General features: G+C 39.0%; 1 protein-coding gene across 1 annotated transcript in view; it reads right to left on the bottom strand.

The window, feature by feature from the left end:
- Me1 (malic enzyme 1) overlaps positions 1 to 16,903 on the bottom strand; it is a 146,067-nt gene that overhangs the window by 57,112 nt on the left and 72,052 nt on the right. Inside the window, exon 6 of the mRNA XM_045160291.1 lies at positions 13,776 to 13,879. Coding sequence (XP_045016226.1) covers positions 13,776 to 13,879 — 104 coding nt within the window. The remainder of the gene's footprint in view (positions 1 to 13,775; positions 13,880 to 16,903) is intronic.

Below are 16,903 nucleotides of genomic sequence, written 5' to 3'. Positions count from 1 at the left end.
TGGTGAAATGGCTTAGTGGTTAAGACATTTGCCTGTGAAGCCCAAGGACCCCGGTTTAGTTCCCTAGGATCCACATAAGACAGATGCACAAGAGGGCACATGTGTCTGGAGTTCATTTGCAGTGGCTAAAGGCACATCCATTCTCTCTCTCTCTCTCTCTTTATTTATTTATTTATTTATTTATTTATTTATTTATTTCAGAGAGGCATCCCTCCTTCTCAAATAAATAAATAAATAAATAAATAAATAAATAAATAAATAAATAAATAAAACATTAAAAAAAATGTAACTCTCCAGTCATGGTAAAATATCTGCACCAAGTCACTCTCATTCTTGTTGTGGCTTTCTGGGTAGCTCAGTTCAGTTCAGTTCAGGCTGTTTACTTGGTGTCAGACACTGACACTGTCTTTGGAGAGCACATGCCCTTAGAGAAGACATGTAAGAAATAAGTACATGAGTTATATAGCATTCCCAAAAATGATGAAGTGATATAGAGGAAGAAGTGGTAGAACCCAGCAAGGTGTTCAGTGAGCCAGAGGTGGAGAGAAACTGGGAAGCTTTCATGTAACATACCATAGCCAAGATAATCCAAAGAAGATGGTAAGATCTGAACAAACATATAAAAAGATGAAGTCACAAATAAAGCATTCTTCTGGAGGAAGAATATTTTTGGCAGAAGAAAGTGCTAGAGCAAATGTCCAGAATGTATGGAGTCAACTAAAGCAGTAAGGAGTGTACTGTGGCCAAGTGCATGAGGCAGAGGTTATCAGGGCTCAGCAGGGTCAGGGTAGGGCTCTACTGCCACTGTTAGGACTTTGAGTGTACTAACTGAAATGTACTGACTATCAAGAGCAAGGCATGGTATTAGCTGAAAATCAGATTTTTTATTTCCTAGAGAACAAAAAGGTCACCTTAATTATTTACTTTCTGACAACTAACTTTTTAACTTTGCTTCATGAAAAATTTTTTTTCAAATCAGTATCTATAATCTGAAATGAAATTATATGAACATTATTCAAATATCATGCTATTGTCAAGTCAAATCAGCTCACAAGATGACCTTTAAACAACTATTAGATTTCACCTTACCCCAGTAAGGATAACAAACATTAAAAATGTTGGTGAGGATGTGGAGAAATAGGAACCCTCAACCACTGTGGGTGAGAATGTAAGATGGTACAACCACTTTGGAAAGCAACAAAAGCTGACTATAGAGTTACCAACAGACCCAGTTATTCCCTTACTGTGCATGTACCCTAAAACCTCCAAGCCTCAGTCCAGAGAGATTTGCTCAACCATGTTTATAGCTGCTCAATTCGTAGTAGCAAAGCGCTGGAATCAACCCAGAACTCCACCACTAGACGAATGGATAACTAAGATGTGGTACATCTACATGATGGAATTCTACATAGCAGTAATGACATTTGAAGAAAAATGTTCAAACCTGGAACAGATCATTCTCAGTGAATTCACCCAATCACAGAAAGATAATCGCTGCATAATCTCACTCATCTACAGCACCTAACCTGAATCTACCCAAGATGCCGACATAACTAGCATGCATCTTGAGGACTGGACAATAGGGTGGGTAGGAATGGAGAGGAGGGTAAGGGAGGGAGTGGGGGACACAAATCTGGACCCAAATGGTACCATAAAATTCTACATCCTAAAAGACAGATCAAATGGTTGAATCTTCACCAGGCCCTTAGAAGAAACACCTGAGTCACAAGGCCCTGTAGAGGGTATGATGAAGACTGACCTTAATCTTCTACTGCTTCTCTCTCTCTCTCTCTCTCCCTCCCTCTTCTGTCTAACTCTTATTTTAATTATCTATTTCTTCCTTCTCTTCATGGGCACTGACCTGTAACTCCCAGTACCAGCAGGTGGCTATCATCCACAATGAGCTTTTGATCAGAGAGACCTACAAGGTTTCCTAAAAGAATGACAGATTTCTGTCAGAGTACTTAAATGATCCACCAAAGGTTAGTGATAAGCCCTACTGCTGAAGACACCATTTGTGGTTGATACGTAACATGGAATGACATGGCTGGATGCTGGAAGAGAGTCAGTCCCCAGACAGTCAGTGCATCTAGTGTCAGAAGGTGCTACATGGGCGACTGGGAGAAAATGACCAATATCTGTCCAAGCTACTCATGTTAGGCCTAACCTGCTCAGCAGCAAATAACCTGTTGTGATGCTCACACAAGTACAAAAGTGGCACACAGCCATGGTGGGAAACCAACTGCTCTTGATTTGGCTAACTAATCCACTCAGTGGAACAAAACCAGGAGCTGGAACTAAGAAACAAGTCCAAAGCAGATCCAAAAATGAGCCCACTCGCCACTATCAAGCTACCATCAATCGTGGGCTAGAAGAGGGCCTATACCTATTAAATTATCTCTAAAAAATATGGTGACCCCATTTATCTGGTGCTAACTTTACTCTCCATTGGAGAATCTCCTTCTCTTTTTCAGACAGACGCAGATCCTATGGAGAGAACCACCCTATCATATCTCAAAAGGGCCCCAGCTGAAACTAAGAATAATTGGCAAAACAAGCAAGTATGCTATTTTCTTGGTGAACCTGGTATCAACACAAGGGTGAAGGAGATCGACACAGAGAACAATCAACTCCTACCAAATCAAATATCCAGAGACACAGAGATACCCAAGACCTCATCAGTGAAGCAGACCTAAAATGAACCCAACATGGCTCAGGGAAATTTGTGGAAGAGGGGGCAGAAAGAATGTCAGAGCCACATGTTGAATCATGATACACAGAGATATTTCCTCCTACCCATAACTGATGGCCAACCCCACAATGCATGACCCATATACCCCAACAAGGAGGGGCTGGGTGGAGAGGGGAGGGCAGGGAGGAGGCTTACAATGGTAATAACTTGACTGTACTCAGAGTACAAAACTAATTTTAAAAAAAGATGTTTTATAGCCTGGCGTGGTGGTGCACGCCTTTAATCCCAGCACTTGGGAGACAGAGGTAGGAGGACTGCTGAGAGTTCAAGGCCACCCTGAGAATACAGAATGAATTCTAGGTCAGCCTGGGCTAGAGTGAGACCCTACCTTGAAAATCCAAAAAAAAAAAAAAAAAAAAAGATGTTTTTAAGTTAGTAAAGTCAGGGATTTGATGATGACTTTCATACATATATGACATGATACATTCTTATTTATCCTCCTCCTCTACTACTTTCCCCATTCTTCTGCCCTCTTGCTAGTCCACATTTTTCCCCCCAAAGTCCTTCCTTCTGCTTCCATGCATGTCACACATATTGTAAACCTTCTCTATCCCCAAATCTCCCTTCCCTTAATATCTCTATCTTATATCTCATAATCCCCTTTCTACTCTCCTAACCTACATATATATACAAGTATTTATAACTTTAAATCTAGATTTCATGCATGAGTAAAATAGTGTGGTACTTGTCTGAGCCTGGCTTATATCACTTAAACAATGATTTCTAATTCTTTCCATATTGTAGTAAATGTGATGATTTCATTATTCTTTATGACTAAAAACAGCCTTTGTGTAAAAGCACTACATTTTCTTTATCCATTCATCTGTTGATGAATAGATAGGTTGGTTATATTTCTTTTCTTTTTTATTTAATTTTTTTTTTGGTTTTTCGAGGTAGGGTCTCACTCTGGTCCAGGCTGACCTGGAATTAACTGTCATCTCAGGGTGGCCTTGAACTCATGGCAATCCTCCTACCTCTGCCTCCCGAGTGCTGGGATTAAAGGTGTGCGCCACCACGCCCGGCTTTTTTTATTTAATTTTTATTAACATTTTCCATGATTATATATAAAAAAAAATCCCATGGTAATACCCTCCCTCCCTTTCCCCTTTGACATTCCATTCTCCATCATATTACCTCCCCATCTCAGTCATTGTACTTACATATATACAATACCAACCTATTAAGTACCCTCCTCCCTTCCTTTCTCTTCCCTTTAGATCTCCTTTTTGGGCTGCAGAGATTACTTAGTAGTTAAGGTGTTAGCCTGCAAAGCCAACGAATCTAAGTTCTATTCCCCAGGACCCACATAAACCAGATGCGTAACATGCTCCTGGAGTTCATTTGCAGTGGCTGAAGAGCCTGGTGCACCCAATCTCTCTCTCTATCTGCCTCTCTCTCTCTCTCTCAAATAAATAAATAACCAAATAATACTGACATTCATAAATATCCACCTACTTTGTTCTATAGAATATAAATGTGTATATACTTGCTTATACATTCACAAAATAAATACCTAAGATTTCTACACATTTCATAATCTATCTCTTCCATCTGCTTGTAAAAAAAGTAGAAAGACATAAACAGAAACATTTGACATTAAAATATGGCTATACTTAAATTGTGAATCTCATTTTTCTTTGGATGGGAGAATAGAAAACAAAATTCTGAGTCATAAACCTCATTCGAATTATGTTCCTTAGTAACATGGCTCATGAGTTTTCTTTAAAGTCTTTTTTTTTTTTTTTTGAGGTAGGGTCTCACTTTAGCTCAGGGCGGCCTTAAATTCACGGTGATCTTCCTACCTCTGCCTCCCAAGTGCTGGGATTAAAGGCATGTGCTATCATGCCCGGCTTTTAAAAGTCTTTTTAAAAAGTGGTTTCTATTGCCTTTGGCCTGTAGGGAACTATAGCAGGTGGCATTCCATAGAGTCATCTGTTTTATTAAAAATTTCCCCAAAACACCCAAAATTATACTAACCAAAGTAGCAAGTGGGAAACAAAAATCTTTAAAGATTTTTGGATAAAATCACTTAGGTTATGAAGCCATGCCATTCACAGAAAAACCAGGTGAAGCATAATGACTAGAACTAGAACAGGAGGAAAAGATCACACAGAAAGTCAGCCATGGAATTCCTGCTACTAGCAGACCTCCCAGGGACAAGACTTGAGGGCTGCAGACAAGCTCCTTGTCTGTGGAGAGACCAGACTTAGTGCAGTGAGGGTGAGCATATAAATTTACAGTGACTTCTTTGTAAACATGAGGATATTATAAATAATTTAAAATACACGTAGTAAACCAGCTCATGTTAACTCAGGGGCTATAGAGCTTATTCCTTTAAAATCTAGTATGTGACCTGGAAATACTATGATCAATTTATTAACTTCTTTTTTGTTTTGTTTTGAGGTAGGGTCTCTCTCTAGCCCAGGCTGACCTGGAATTCACTATGTAGTCTTGGGGGGTGACCTTGAACTCATGGCAACCCTCCTACGTCTACCTCCCCGAGTGCTGGGACTAAAGGAGTGTGCCACCACGCCCGGGTAATTTATTAACTTCTCTCAATAGTCTAGACTGTCTCAGGCACTTAGCCAAGACTTGAGTTCAACACTGACTCAGGAAAGGAAGTAGTGTTACATGGAAACACCACCATCACACCTTGCTGCCGATGGCAGGCAGTATGACTTTAGGTGGAGACTGATTCTCACAGATGAGATGAAATCTGCGAAGCAGCCACAGTTGCAAGAACTTATCAAGCATTACACTTACTTGATAGTCATTCCTGGCACTTCACAGTAATGGTAAGGTTTAAGTAAAGGAAAGCTTTTAAATTACAGTCCTGGAGAAATGTCTTTTCTTTCATTAAAATGTTAGTAGCCAGGTGTGGTAGTACACACCTGCAATCCCAGCACTCAGGAGGCTGAGGCAAGAGGATTCTAAGTTAGGGCCAACTTAGGCTACAGAGTAAGACACTTTACCAAAAAACAAACAAACAAACAAAAAAATCAGTCAAAACGTCAGTGCTAGGTCAAAGCTTTTTAAGGCAAGCTTTTTTTTTGCTCATTTAATTAATAATTTTCAATGAAATCAGCATAAAGAGAATTTCTAGGCAGTAAAGATGAAGCTGCCACTACTTATTAATTTTCAAGAACATCTGATTATGTAAGAATAATGATATTATAAAGAGAACGATTATGCAAAAAATTATAAATGTTAAGGGGGTCCTATTTCTGGTGAGTTTGATATATCTTAAGTAGTACCAAATAACGTGTAAGAAAGGAGTATATCCAAAAAATGAAGCACCTAAAAACAGGCATGCTTTATCACACCAGAATCTTTCCATTCTCTCCTTTCACTTTAAGCTGTGTAAACCAAATAAATCAAATTCTACCATTTGTCTTACAAATACTATGTACTTATAACATATTAAATGGCTTACAATCTGCAGGCATGGCAGGGAAGAAGAGGGTAAGCTCTCCTTTGGTGGAACTTACTAGTGTGTGGCTATACAACAGAACATAAATAATTAAATGTAAATATGTCAGGCACTGATCAACGTAACACGTGAAGAAAGTGAGCTGGGAGTAAACTGCTAAGTAGACTAGTGAAGGTAAGCTTTACTGAGAAAGAGAGATCTGTGGAAGTTTTAAAGGGTCTGAGGGAGCTCATCTAGTAGAAAACTGGGCAGAGGCAGTTGTAGTTGGTGTGTATTCCAAGTAGGTGACATGATAAGCCTTGGCCTAGCCTGAAGTTAGAAAAAAGCCACATGGCCCAGGACCTTTTATGCTGTTTTTGTTTTCAGTTTGAACCACATGATTAACCATGGTTGAATCTGAAAAGAGAAATGACCCAATTTGGAATCATCTAGGCCACTGTGTGAACAGACTGAAGGGCAACAAGAAGGAGGCAGAGAAACCAGTGAGGGAAGTGCAATAATCCAGAGAAGAGAGATTTAGATTAGGTAAATGACAGGCAATGAGAAATTGACAGATCCAGGATATAGTTAGAATTAAAGCTAAGAAGATTTGTACATAGGCTATGTATGAAGTGGTAACACCAGCATTTTAATCTGGGGAACAGGTGGACAGGGCGTGGCCAAGTTTGGGCACTTATGCTTGGTCTATTACAAATACAAGTAGAAATGTCAAAAGAAGGCTGACAATAGGATTCTGGGGTGGAGAGAACAAATCTAGGCTAGAGATTCAGACTTGGGAGTTACATATAAAAAGAGATGTCACACTGAGTCAGGGGAAGAATAGCATGCTAGCCTGGAAGAAAGAGATGTCACAGAAGTACTCAGTTCAGGGATGAAAGATTTTCTTTACCTATATACCTATCTACATACATACATACATACATACACACACACACACACAATCTCTTTTTTTCTTTTTTGAGGTAGGGTTTCACTCTAGCCCAGGCTGACCTGGAATGCCCTATATAGTCTCAAGGTGGCCTCAAGCTCACAGCAATCCTCCTACCTCTGCCTCCCAAGTGCTAGGATTAAAGGTGTGTGCCACTATGCCTGTCTACCTATATTCTTATTTTATTGTTTTCTTAAAACTACATTCTTGGATGAGTCACTATGCTTACGTGATAAAAGTTCTGAATGGGCAAGTAGTAAAGCTAAGCAATACATTACTAGACATGCTAATTCATATTCAGGTAAATTGACCCACACTTTCTATTTTTATTTTTTAATATTTTGTTTATTTGACAGACAGGAAGGGAGATAGAGACAGAGAGATAAGGAGGGAGGGAGGAAGAGAGAGAGAGATAGAGAGAATAGGCACACCAGTGCCTAGCCATTGCACACAAACTCCAGATGCATGAGCCACTTTTTGCATCTGGCTTAGGTGGATATTGAACAAAAAAGGATCAGAAGATTGCTTTCTACAGAAAGGTCCAGAAAACATACCATGTACCAAAGCCATAGGGAATGTGCTAGTGAAAAGTCCCCAACATTACTAAACTGTTTAATTGTGGCTCACATTTCATCTGAAGGTCTAGAGGTGCAATATGCACCATCAAAGATTCATAGCCACAGATTTGAGAGCAGGTAACCCAGTGAAGTCACAATCTCTTGCACAACTTCCAAGCCTGAACTAATATTTACCCAGAGCTCATAGAAGATGAGACTTAGTTTCTGGAATGAAAGATTTTGCAGCATATTGGCAAGAACTCACAGGCACAATCACCCAAGTGCGGCCAGGGACAAAGTGATTTGGCAGATTGATCACAGAGTTCATGGAGATGAGTGGAGAGCTGAAACAACAACACAGTGCCCTGCTCCTCTCCTTGCAGACACATACGCAGGTTGGTATAACCATGATTTCATAATGGACCCATTGGATCAAACTTCTACCCAGCGGTGATTCCTTAGATCCCAACTGAAATATCCTGATGCTATACTTCGGAAGTGTGCTACAATATCTGTATTAAGACACTGGTCATAGAAATGATCTGAAGCTGCTTCCCTCCAGCCTGCAAACACAGTTAAGTTATAAAACAAATAGAGGTTTTATTTATGGGGAAGAGGAGCATGGCAAAACCAAGGGTTCCCTAACAATCTAAGCAGTACACAGGGTGGTCCCATGAAGTTGTCCAAGGGTGCTTGTGGGTGCATGCTGTAGTGCAACTGCCAGCCTTGTCCTCTGCTAGACCTCCCTTCTAGACAGCTCCCTCCATGAGCTCTCAAGAGAGCCACTTTTTTTTTTTTTTTTTTTGAGGTAGCATTGCACTCTAGCTCAGGATTACCTGGAATTCACTATGTAGTCTCAGGGCGGCCTTGAATTCATGGCAATCCTCTTACCTCTGCCTCCTGAGTACTGGGATTAAAGGCACACACTTAATTCAGGATTTCTCTCTGGGAAGAGGCTCAAAGCAAAACTTCTAAATTATAGTTGCACTTATTTTCTTCTTCTGTCTTTCCCTCTCTCTCACTTTAAAATTTATTTGAGAGAAGGAAAGAGGCAGATACAGAGACAGAGAGAGAGAAAGAATGGGCGTGCCAGGGCCTCCAGCCACTGCAAATGAACTCAACGCATGCGCCACCTTGCCACCTTGTGCATCTGGCTAATGTGGGTCTTTGGGAATCAAACCAAGGTCCTTTGGCTTTGCAGGCAAATGCCTTAACAGCTAAGCCAACCCCTGTCTTCTCTTTTCTGGGGCAAGGCACTCACTCTGCAACTCAGGATGGCCTTTTAAACTTGTGACAATCCTCCTGCCTCAGACTCTCGAGTCTTGCTATTATAGTCACAAGCTGCTTTGCCTGGCTCTAGATGCTTTCCATACAAAAGACTAATGTTGACTCTGTTAATTGCCATATTCTTATAAAAGACCTTAAATCATTCTTCAATTTAATACATTTTTTTTAATTTTAAAATTTTTATTATTTATCTGAGAGAGAGGCAGATAGAGAATGGGCATGCCAGGGCCTTCAGCCGCTGTAAATGAACTCCATATGCATGTGTCACCTTGTACATATGGCTTACCTGTGTTCTGTGAAATCAAACCTTGGTCCTTTGGCTTTATAAGCAAGCACCTTAACCACTAGGCCATCTCTCCACCCCCCCTTTTTTTACTGTATAAAAAAATTGAAAAAAATATTTTTAAAATTTATTTGCAAGCAGAGAGAGAGAGAGAGAGAGAGAGAGAGAGGACAGAGAGACAAAGAGAATGGGTGTACCAGGGCTTCCAGCTACTGCAAATAAAGATGCATATAGGACTTTGTGCATCTGGCTTTACTTGGGTATTGAAAAACTGAACCCAGGTCATTAGGCTTTGCAGGTGAATACCTTAACCACTGAACCAACTCTCCAGCCATAAATTTAATATATTTTTTTAATTTTTTATTTTCTGAATTGATTGACACAAATAATTCCAAATTAACGGGTTAAGGATGTAGCTTAATTAACAGGGCACTTGCCTAGCACGCATGAAGTCCTAGGTTCAATTCATAGCACTGTATAAACCAAGCATGGTGGTGCAGGAGGTGGAGGCAGGAGAAGCAGAAGTTCAAGGTCATCTTCAGCTATATAGCAAAATAAATTTGAGACCAGTCTAGGTTCCAAGAGACTTTGTCTCAAATATAAATACAAATTAAATTAGTTCCTATCTCATTTTATAAAGCTTTTCACTGTTTCCAAACATAATTTTTCTCTATTTATCATCATTTAAATGCTTACAGATTTTTTAAAAAGGGCTTCATGTAAGCATGCAGATGTTATCTTATTTATAGACTTTATTTCCACAAATAGTAAAGCAAAATGTGTTGAGAGATGCTATTTCCCTTTCTGCTATGTAGCAGCGCCCCATTATCTGTACAGTCTTTTAATCAATGTTGTTATTTGGAAAGTTAATAGTCAAAACCTTACATAAGAATTTGTAGCAAGAGACATTTAAAAGTAAACATGAATACTGAGTAGAAATTAATGATATAATCTTAAACTTAGTGTTTCTTAACTATTTCTGAAAGGGCATCAGATAGCTTTGTTAGGCAGTTAGGCTGGCTGGGCCCCTGAAAGTAAGAAGCAAGAATGTCTTTGGGCCTGTCCTTACAGTTTCCATTTTGCTATAGACCAAAGTATGATCTGACTTTTTATCTCTTACCTAGGTCTGTTTTTCTACAAACAACCTGGGTTGCTCCTGGGAGAGAGGACTTTCCTAGAATTTAAATCTAGTCCTAACATTGTGGTTGGTCAAATTCAGCCCAAAGAACTTGGCTTAGCCTCTTCCTGAGACAGCTGCTAGCCCAGACAAATCAGCTGTCTCTAAGCTCACCTGAGCCAGAAGGTAGAGCCCACCACCATAAATTTATGAATACTTTTGTGAGGGGAGGCAAGCTCTCTGAACTGTCTGACCACTCATGAACATCAGCTGCTGGTGAGTTTCTCCTTGGATCCACCTGCCTGGGCCAAGCGGAGGGAGAGCCCCTGACCCTTCCTCTCCACACAGGCTCTTTACCTCCTGCTCACCACAGGGCACTTGAACTTTCCTTTCTGTCTTCTCCATGGTTTTTCCACAACTACCACATGGGCCCTCAAGCCACATGGGTGTCCTTCACTTGGCTCTGTACCTCTCTAAATAAATATAATAATTTAATAATTTTCCTTCTCAGTCTTGTTTTATTCAATTTTTTGGTTAAAAGTAGATACATCTCTCTAACTCTTGTATATTAGTTATCTTTTTCCTCAATTTCTTAGTGGACACTGACCTGTAACCCCCACTTCCAGCTTGGGCCTACAATCCACAATGAGCTTTTGATCAAAGAAACCTACAAGGTTTCCCAAAACAATGACAGACTTCTGTCAGAGTAATTGATGACCCACCAAAGGCCAGTGGTAAGACCCTATTGCTGAAGACTCCATACGCAGCTGACACGTAAAATGGAATGACATGGCTGGAAGCCAGGAGAGAGTCAGTCCCAGACAGTCAGCGTGTCTAGTGCCAGAAGGCGCTACATAGGCGACTGGGGGAAGTGACCAAGATCTGTCCAAGCAACACATTGTTTAACCTAAGTAGCAACAATTAACCGGATGTGATACCCATACAAGTGCAATAGTGGTACACAGCCATGGTGAGGAATCAATTGCTCTTGATTTGGCTAACTGATCCACTCAGTGGTACTAGACCCTTAGCTGGAGCTGGGAAACAAGTCAGAACCATACCCAAACACAAGCCTACTCTACAATATCAAGCTACCATCAATCACGGGGTATAAGAGGGCCTACACCTATCAAACTGTCTATCAAAAAAGTAAGTGTTATCTCAATTTTCTGGGTGCTAACTTACTCTCCGTTGGAGAATCTGCTTCTCTTTTCCAGATAGATGCAGATCCTAAGAAGAGAGCTGCCCCAACATACCTCAGAAGGGGCCCAACTGAAACTAAGGACAACTGGCGAAATAAGCAAGGGTGATGTTTTCCTGTGAACTGGATACCAGCACAAAGGGGAAGGAGATCAACGCAGAGAAAAATCAACTCCTACCAAATCAGAGAGCCAGAGCCTCAGAGGCCCCCAACACCTCAGCACTGAAGCAGACCAAAAATGAACCCAACATGGCTCAGGGAAATCTTGCGGAAGAGGGGGCGGAAAGAATGTCAGAGTTACATGTTGGGTCATGATTTTCAGAGACATTTATCATACTAATAACTGGGGGCTAACTCCACAATGCACGACCCATTTTCAATAATAAGGAGGGTCTAATGGGAGGGGGTAGATCACAGATGAGCCTAAATAATGGTACCAAACTGCCTGTATTTACTGAAAAGAAAACTAATAAATTAAATTAAAAAAAAAAAAAAGTAGATACAGCCAGGCGTGGTGGCACATGCCTTTAATCCCAGCACTTGGGAGGCAGAGGTAGGAGGATCACCGTGAGTTCGAGGCCACCCTGAGATTACATAGTGAATTCCAGGTCAGCATGGCCTAGAGTGAGACCCTACCTTGAAAAAAAAAAAAAAAAAGTAGATACTAACCCAGGGTTTGGGGTACAAAAACCTTCCTGAATCCCTAGCACCCATTACATTTCTGAAAGTAAATATAGCCTAATCAGATATGGTTTATAATTAATAAGTCAAATATGTTCCTTATAAAATAGCCCACACTAGCTGGCAAATATACTCTGCATTAAAATCTTTAGTAACGAGAGAGCCAAGGTATTCTAAATATTGTACAAATTGAAGAAAAAAGTGTACTTCTGGTGGCTACAACTTCTTAAAAACAAACCTTTTAGGAAAGCAGTAGAACATCTCTATTTATAGTTGATCCCAGTGATGAGGTTGTGGAAAAAAAAAAAAAAAACCAAGGCAACATATATGTTTAAAAAATAGTAATGCTATCTGTGGCTATACAGTAACAAAGTGATTAGCTGTCAGCTGGCATGACAAAATTCAGAATGCATCATTAAAAATATGGTGAAAATCCCATTTCTAAAAGAAAAAATAATGGACAATTTTATGGTTAACACTTGGCCCATGAGCAAATGTTAACTGGGTTAGAAGAAAATATAGTATTGCATTTTATTTATTTTTAAAAATAATTTTTATTTTTATTTATTTATTTATTTTTAATTTTTTATTTGTTTGAGAGTGACAGACACAGAGAGAAAGACAGAGGGGGAGAGAGAGAATGGGCGCGCCAGGGCTTCCAGCCTCTGCAAACGAACTCCAGACGCATGCGCCCCCTTGTGCATCTGGCTAACGTGGGACCTGGGGAACCGAGCCTTGAACCGGGGTCCTTGGCTTCACAGGCAAGTGCTTAACCGCTAAGCCATCTCTCCAGCCCAAAAATAATTTTTATGTTTTCACATGTGTGTATATGAGAGAGTTCCTTCTCCAGGGCTTCTTGCCACTGCAGACATATTCATATTCATGTGCTGCTTTTGTGTCTGGTCTTATGTGGGAACTGGGAAATTGAACCCAAGTAGACAGGCTTTGCAAGCAAGTGTTTAACGAATGAACATTCTCCCCAATACTACATTTTAATTGGATATTACAGATTTAATCCAGTTCTCATGGATTGTGGCTGGACCCTTGGATTATACTAGGTTATGTTCACTCCCAACTCTTCCTTGCTTCTCCTACCACAAAGGGGTCAGATGTGGGGTCAGCCACAAACAAGAGTAAAGATCATATCTTATCAGCAGACAGAAAGAAGTACAGACTGCCAAAAACCATAAACATTAAAAGGCTTCCTTTCATACTCACTATCACTGGTCACTGCAGCATGTCTATAGCCACAGTGATCTTCTGAGATTGTTCTGTGAACAAAGTTCTTTCAGGACTAGCAAGAGACATACATTTTTTTTGGGGGGGGGGAAGGGAATAGATGCTACTACCACTTGGCCAGTAAAACTATGAATATATAAATACACACATACATATGATCATACATACATATTCCTTTTTATTCAAATCACTTCCAATTATTTGTAATCAAACTCAGAGTTTTTAGTAGTTATTATATTAGTCTGACTTCAGATTTTTGAAATTCAACTCAAACATAAATAAAATAAAGAATACACATACTTGGAAGAAACAGCCTCCATGAATTCATCCACAAAGCTGTCATATTCAGCACCTCTCACTCTTCTCTGCCTCAGTCCAATGTACAGAGGATCTTTAAGTAATTCCTATGGTGAAAGAGAAGTTACCATGAAATAGAAATAGTGATATGAAAGTCTTTTACTATTCCTCAGTCCGTTTCTTCATCTCTGTGAAACAGAAATATAAATAAAACCTTGACTTAGTGATTCATAACTAACCCACAGTTACTACTCTAAGTTACTTAATGCTAAATGTATTATATCCACAGTATTTATATTCCAAGTAAATAAGCAATTACTAAATGTAAAAAAATCTTGCATTAGTCTTGGTAAATGAAAGGGAATTAAGACCTCTCAGTTGTGCTAATTATAAAGGTTCAACTCAGATTTTATAGATAAAATATATCAGAGAAATAACAGAGTCTTGCAGTTGCATAATAGCTTATGAATGGAAAGGCAATGATTCTTTCCTTAGATTTATTTTTCACCTCCAAAACAAAATCTTCATATATTTTGATTATATTTGCAATTTGAGAGCTTACTTACATCCAAAAGAAAATTTTTGCCCTTGATCAAGTATTTTCTTAAGCTTTTGAAAATTTCCACAGTTTAAGTTACTTCTTAACATGATATATCTAGAACATTATTCTGTTTAAGTTTAGTATAAATAATAATTAATGTTATTTCAACAAATCAGCTTTTTATTCATTTATTTGGAATTTATTTTTTGTAATTTTTGTTATTTCAAGGTAAGGTCTTGCTGTACTCCAGGCTGACCTGGAACTCACTCTGATCTTCCTATCTCTGCCTCACAAATGCTGGGATTAAAGGCACGCATCACCATGCTCAGTAAAATCAGCTTCTGAAATAGAGGCGCAATTTATATATAGTACAATGCTCCATGGAACAAAAAGGAGCATCATTGACTCAGTAAATGACCTGTGGGAAAAGTTCACAGCTAATGATGTTGTTTATAATGAAAAACTGAATGTCTCTTCAGATAAGAGACTAAAACAAGGATGTCTATCTCATTACTTCTCTTCATCACTATATTAATGATTCTAGCCAGTACAATGAGATAATTACAAACTAGAAAGAGAAGAACCAGTATTTTATACACACATCCTTATGTACATAGAAAACAGTAATCTAAGAAAAGTAGAAAATATATGAATTTCACATCATAGGATATAAGAAACAATACAGACAACAAATGTCTACATGTTTGCAATGGTCAGTTAAAAATGAAATAAAAAATATAACTCTATTTATGACAGTATCCCAAAACATGAATTTCATTGGAACCCATTTAACAACATATTGTAATACTTCCACACCAGAAACTTTATAACATTGTATTTTGAAAACCTCTGAATGATTTAAAATAAATCTACAAATCACTTTGGTCTGTTTTGAAAAGAATTGTAAAAGGGTCCAATGAAGTAGACTATAATTGAGTACCCAGAAAGCTTAAAATAGTTTCAAGAAATACTTGAGAACTGAGTGCACTCTTTGATATTTGGATGACATGACATATCTACACAAAAAGCAGTGTAGGGCTAGAGAGATGGCTCAGTGGTTAAAGGCTCTTGCTTGCACAAAGCAATGGAAAAGGAGACAGCAGAGGCTAGAAGCACCCATGAAGGAGGGCAGCAAGGGAGAAAGGAACGAGGACAAAGTGTCACGTCACCTATGGAGGAAGAAGCCATGATGGAACCTGTTACTTTGTATATTGACCTCAAATACTTTAAAAATAACAATTTAACAGGATGACTCTATTTTTACAATCACTCCACAAAAGGTCTTCACAAAATAAAGTGATGTTAATACACTGGATTAAAAGAATCTTCTTGTGGCCAGGAATTTACACTCAGATCTTTGTTTTTTGTTAGAGAACAAACTAAAGATCTAGCACTTTAAAAAGGTTTGGTCATGGGCCGGAGGAATGGCTTAGCAGTTAAGGTACTTGCCTGCAAAGCCAAAGGACCCAACTTTGATTCCCCAGTACCCACTAAGCCAGATTCACAAGGTGGCACATGCGTCTGGAATTCGTTTGCAATGGCTAAAGGCCCTGGTACACCCATTTTCTCTAATAAATATTTTTTTTTGTTTTAAAAACTTGGGTAGACAGGGTATGATGGCATATGCCTTTTTATTTTATTTTACTTTATTTTGAGAGACAGAGAAGGGGGGGAGGCAGAAAGAGAAAGAATGGGTGTGTCAAAGCCTTTCAGCCACTGTGAATGAACTCCAGATATGTGCACCCCCTTGTGTGCATGTGTGACATTGTACACTTATGTCACTTTTGCATCTGGCTATGTGTGGGACCTGGAGATTTGAACAAGCATTCTTAGGCTTTGCAGGCAAGCACTTTAACCACTAAGTCATCTCTCCAGCCCAGTAATTTTTTTTTAGAAAAAAGCTTGATCTTTCAGTCAAAACATACCTGTAGTAATTCTTAATCTCATTGCTTCTGTGACTCTCTATCCAGTTTGATACCTTGTGATAAAAAATATAAAAGCCAGGACTGGGGAAATGGCTTAGCAGTTATGGCATTTGCCTGTGAAGCCTAAGGACCCAGGTTTGATTCCCCAGGACCCACGTAAGCTAGATGTAAAAGGGGGCATATGTGTCTGGAGTTTTTATGCAGTGGCTAGAGGTCCTGGAGTCGTGCCCATTCTCTCTGTCTGTCTCTATCTCATAAATAAATCATATATATACACACACATATATATATGTATGTATATATGTATATATGTATGTATGTATGTGTATTACCCACTCTACCAGGTTCACTTTATTTAAAAATATATTTATTTATTGGACTGACAGATAGAGAGAGAATGTATTACCTATTATACCTTTACCGAACTGTTGGTTGTGAACCTGGTGTTATTTCCTTTTGTCTTGTGTTGTCAGCTTCTAATTAAAGATTGCCTTAGCACTTGGTATAAGTTTCTGCCAACAGCAGTTTTACCAGTTTGCATAAAAAGGTAAATTTAACAAAGCAGTTAAAAACAAAAATTTTAAAAAGCTCATATCTTCATTAGGGTATTTACATGTTCATGTCATTGTTTACTATTATTATACAACCCATATTGCCTTATCTTC

Source organism: Jaculus jaculus, chromosome 10 (genome assembly GCF_020740685.1).
Source record: "Jaculus jaculus isolate mJacJac1 chromosome 10, mJacJac1.mat.Y.cur, whole genome shotgun sequence".
In the NCBI taxonomy this organism is placed as follows: domain Eukaryota; kingdom Metazoa; phylum Chordata; class Mammalia; order Rodentia; family Dipodidae; genus Jaculus; species Jaculus jaculus.
This window is presented reverse-complemented; position numbering and strand designations above follow the sequence as displayed.